At 38.2% G+C, this 4,411-nt stretch overlaps 1 protein-coding gene across 1 annotated transcript in view; it reads left to right on the top strand.

Moving 5' to 3' along the window:
• Positions 1-3,771, top strand: part of MTM1 (myotubularin 1) — a 118,504-nt gene extending 114,733 nt beyond the window's left edge. Inside the window, exon 14 of the mRNA XM_017865522.1 lies at positions 2,051-3,771. Coding sequence (XP_017721011.1) covers positions 2,051-2,218 — 168 coding nt within the window. The 3' untranslated portion in view covers positions 2,219-3,771. The remainder of the gene's footprint in view (positions 1-2,050) is intronic.
• Positions 3,772-4,411: the final 640 nt, after the last annotated feature.

Genomic DNA, 4,411 nt, shown 5'->3' with positions numbered 1-4,411 from the left:
TAATGGGATTGCTGGGTCTAATGGTATTTCTGGTTCTAGATCCTTGAGGAATCGCCACACTGTCTTCCACAATGGTTGAACTAATTTACACTCCCACCAACAGTGTAAAAGTGTTCTATTTCTCCACAGCCTTGCCAGCATCTATCATTTCCTGACTTTTTAATAATTGCCATTCTGACTGGCATGAGATGGTATCTCATTGTGGTTTTGATTTGCGTTTCTCTGATGATCAGTGATGAGCTTTTTTTCACATCTTTGTTGGCCGCATGTATGTCTTTTGAGAAGTGTCTGTTCATATCCTTTGCCTACTTTCTGACGGGGTTGTTTATCTTTTTTTTTTTTTTAAATTTGTTTAAGTTCCTTGTAAATTCTGGATATTAGACCTTTGTCAGATGGGTAGATTGCAAAAATTTTGTCTTATTCTATAGATTGCCTGTTCACTTTGATGCTAGTTTCTTTTGCTGTGCAGAAGCTCTTTAGTTTAATTAGATCCCATTTGTCCATTTTGGCTTTTGTTGCAATTGCGTTTGATGTTGTTGTCATGAAGTCTTTCCCCATGCCTATGTCCTGAATGGTATTGCCTAGGTTTTCTTCTAGGGTTTCCATGGTTTAGGGTTTTACATTAAGGTCTTCATATATTGCTTAAGCTTTCTAGAAAGTGCTTGCCCCTGATCCCTTCAAAACATTAACTTTCTGGAGTACTGTTCTGTTGTATATCTTGACCTGGGTGTGATAACTTAAGTGTGTATGTATGTCAAGATTCACTGAGCTGAACATCTGAAGATTTTGCACTGTGCGTGGTTTATATCTCAGTACAAAACTTTTAAAACCTAACATGCTGGGAGAATCGCGTTATGCTCCAGCCTGACTTCTGCCTTTGTATCAACATCAATCCCTTGTTTACTCATCAAAGTAGTCACCATTGTAGCAAAAGATGCTATTAACTCACTTCACTCACATAACAATGCCATGTGAGGGCTATGCTGTTTTGATTCCCATTTTACAGATAGGGAAATGGAGGCACACAGAAGGTGAGGGGCAAACCCAGCATTCACACCCAAGGCGGAGCATAGCAGAGCTGCTCTGGCTGTCAGCCATGTATTAAGATGGGCAACACGCACATGAAAAGATGTTCCAGAAGAGCAATACAAACAAAAACTACTGTGACATACCATGTTACAGCCCTCAAATTGGAAAAACTAATAATAATCGTACACCCCCGAGTTCTGGTGAGAATGCAGAACAATGAGAACTGCCAGGCGTTACCAGCAGGAGTCTCTCTGCAGACAATCTGGCAGCATCCGGTGAGGTTGAAAAGACCATATTCTACTTCTCAGCAGTTCCACCCCTAGGAAAATTCCTTAGAGAAACACTCGCATATGTGCTTGAGGAGATGTGTACAAGGATACTCAGTACAGCATTGCACACACTACCGAGGAACCCTGGAAATCACTGATTACCCGTCAGCCTGGGAAGGGGTGGAGAAACTGGTTTATTCCTTCAATGCAACTTAACAAGGATGAAATTCAGAAAACATGTTGGGTCAAAATGTCAATTAATAAATACCAGATGGTACCAGTGATGTAAACTCTGATAAAATACAAAGTAATACTGTATTTTGTTGGTGGATACTCACAGGGAAAGTGTCACAAATCTGCACAAAAAGGAAGGTCACATGGCAACTTGAGAAGAGTCATCCCTCAGAGTGAAAGAGAACAGTGGGCCTGGGACGGGCAACGCGCGAGACTGGAGCTGTGTTTGGGCTGAGAAATTTTTAAAAGATGGTGACACGTGTGAGGAAATGTGTACATTAGATATTTCTTGGTGAACAAATACTTAGTATTTGGGGGTTTAGTACTGTGTGTTGTACTTTCCTGTATGTGTCAATGAGGCAGTAGTTAAGGAAAGTATGTATTATGTTAAACTTTGAGTTTACATAATACATACTTAACTTATTTACAAAGCAGAAGTCGCAGCAGATGGGTGGAACAGGTGAGTTCTCGTGACATGCCTGGCGTAAAGTGTAACTCAAGTCTCTGGTTCTCTCCAGCAGCCGAATCCAGTGGAGCAGCGTTACATGGAACTCTTAGCCTTGCGCGATGAATACATAAAGCGGCTTGAGGAACTGCAGCTCGCCAACTCTGCCAAGCTTTCTGATCCCCCAACTTCACCTTCCAGTCCTTCGCAAATGATGCCCCATGTGCAAACTCACTTCTGAGGGGGACCCTGGCACTGCATTAGAGCTCGAAATAAAGGCAATAGCCGACTTTCATTTGGGGCATTTGTAAAAAGTAGATTAAAATATTTGCCTCCATGTAGAACTTGAACTAACATAACGTTAAATAAACTCTTGAATATGTGCCTTCTAGAATACATATTACAAGAAAACTACAGGGTCCACACGGCAATCAGAAGAAAGGAGCTGAGATGAGGTTTTGGAAAATGCTGACACCTTTAAAAAGCAGTTTTTGAAAGACAAAATTGAGATTTAATTTACCTCTTGAGAAATACTATATATACAATATATATTTTGTGGGCTTAATTGAAACAACATTATTTTAAAATCAAAGGGAAGTATGTTCATGAATGCATTTTCCTGAAGCTGCTTAACAGTTGCTTTGGATTATTTAATACGAATCCAAATGTGAAAGATGCATGTTACTGCCAAAACCAAATTGAGCTCAGCTTCTTAGGCATTACCCAAAAGCAAGGTGTTTAAGTAATTGCCAACTTTTATACCATCATAAGTGGTGACTTAAGGAGAAATAGCTGTATAGATGAGTTTTTCATTATTTGGAAATTGAGGGATAGAAAATGTTTTCCCCTAATTTTCCAGAGAAACCTATTTTTATATTTTAAAAAACTGACAGGGCCCAGTTAAATATGATTTGCTTTTTTTTAATTTGCCGGTTTTATTTTCTAAATCCTTTCATGAGCTTGCCTAAAATTCAGAATGGTTTTCGGGTTGTGGCAGACCCTAAAGAGAGCACTGTCCAAGGATGTTGGGAGCATCCTGCTGCTTAGGGGAATGTTTTCACAAATGTTGCTCTAGTCAATCCAGCTCATCTGCCAAAATGTAGGGCTACCGTCTTGGATGCATGAGCTATTGCTAGAGCATCATCCTTAGAAATCAGTGCCCCAGATGTACATGTGTTGAGCGTATTCTTGAAAGTATTGTGTTTATGCATTTCAATTTCAATGGTGTTGGCTTCCCCTCCCCACCCTACGCGTGCATAAAACTGGTTCTACAAATTTTACTTGAAGTACCAGGCAGTTTGCTTTTCAGGTTGTTTTGTTTGTATAATGAAATTTTAATGCCACAGTTCTATTTGCTATCTGAAGGAGCTAATTCATTTATAAGTATATTTGTAAAGCTAAGGGCTCAAGTTAAAACAATTAAGTGTTTTACAGATTGTGTAAAGGGACTTGTAAAGGACTATTTATAACTAATATGGTTTTGTTTTCAGTGAATTAAGAAAGATTAAATATATCTTTGTAAATTATTTTATGTCATAGTTTAATTGGTCTACCAAGTAAGACATCTCAAATACGGTAGTATAATGTATGAATTTTGTAAGTATAAGAAATTTTATTAGACATTCTCTTACTTTTTGTAAATGCTGTAAATATTTCATAAATTAACAAAGTGTCACTCCGTAAAAAGAAAGCTAATACTAATAGCCTGAAAGATTTTGTGAAATTTCATGAAAACTTTTTAATGGCAATAATGACTAAAGACCTGCTGTAATAAATGTATTAACTGAAACCTAATACTATTTTCAGAGCTGTAAGTGTGTATGTGTTGGAAATGTGCATGGTGGCCATCTGATTTCTTTTCCTGGGTCTACTTCATGTACTTTTTATCTCACTGGCAACCTTGCAGGGCTCTCCCAAAATTTCAGCAAGATTGGGCATTTAAGTGCATTAACAATGCAGATTTTAAGAGTTACAACTGTCTAGGAGGATGGCTTTTGCAAAATTGAACACGCAAAACTTCAGGCTCTGAATAGGGAACACAGCAGTTGATAGTAAGGGATGTGAAGATACTGGTTAAATAAGCCATAGTTGACGTCTCGTTAGGTAAGAATTTTTAAAATTCTTCAAACAATATTGCCAGTTGGAAATTATGTTGTTTACATATGTACATTCTAAGAATGCTGAATAGTTACAGCAGTAAACTAAAATTGACCATTTTTTGACAATCAGAATAGATCACGTCCAACAGAGCTTAAAGAAAAATCAGAATAGGACTCTAAATGACTAAGTGTATCTTTCATAACGATGAGTATTTGAAGTACTTTGTGAAGTCCTTCCTCGGACATTGCTGCATTGAACCCTCACTAGGACCTTATGAGCTAGGTGGCATTCTGTTACCCCTAGTTTTCGACTGAGGAGAATGCCATTGTTCCAG

This window comes from Rhinopithecus bieti, unplaced genomic scaffold (genome assembly GCF_001698545.2).
Source record: "Rhinopithecus bieti isolate Rb0 unplaced genomic scaffold, ASM169854v2 scaffold_80089, whole genome shotgun sequence".
In the NCBI taxonomy this organism is placed as follows: Eukaryota; Metazoa; Chordata; class Mammalia; order Primates; family Cercopithecidae; genus Rhinopithecus; species Rhinopithecus bieti.
The sequence above is the reverse complement of the archived record's forward strand: the minus strand, read 5'-3'. Positions and strand labels throughout refer to the sequence as shown.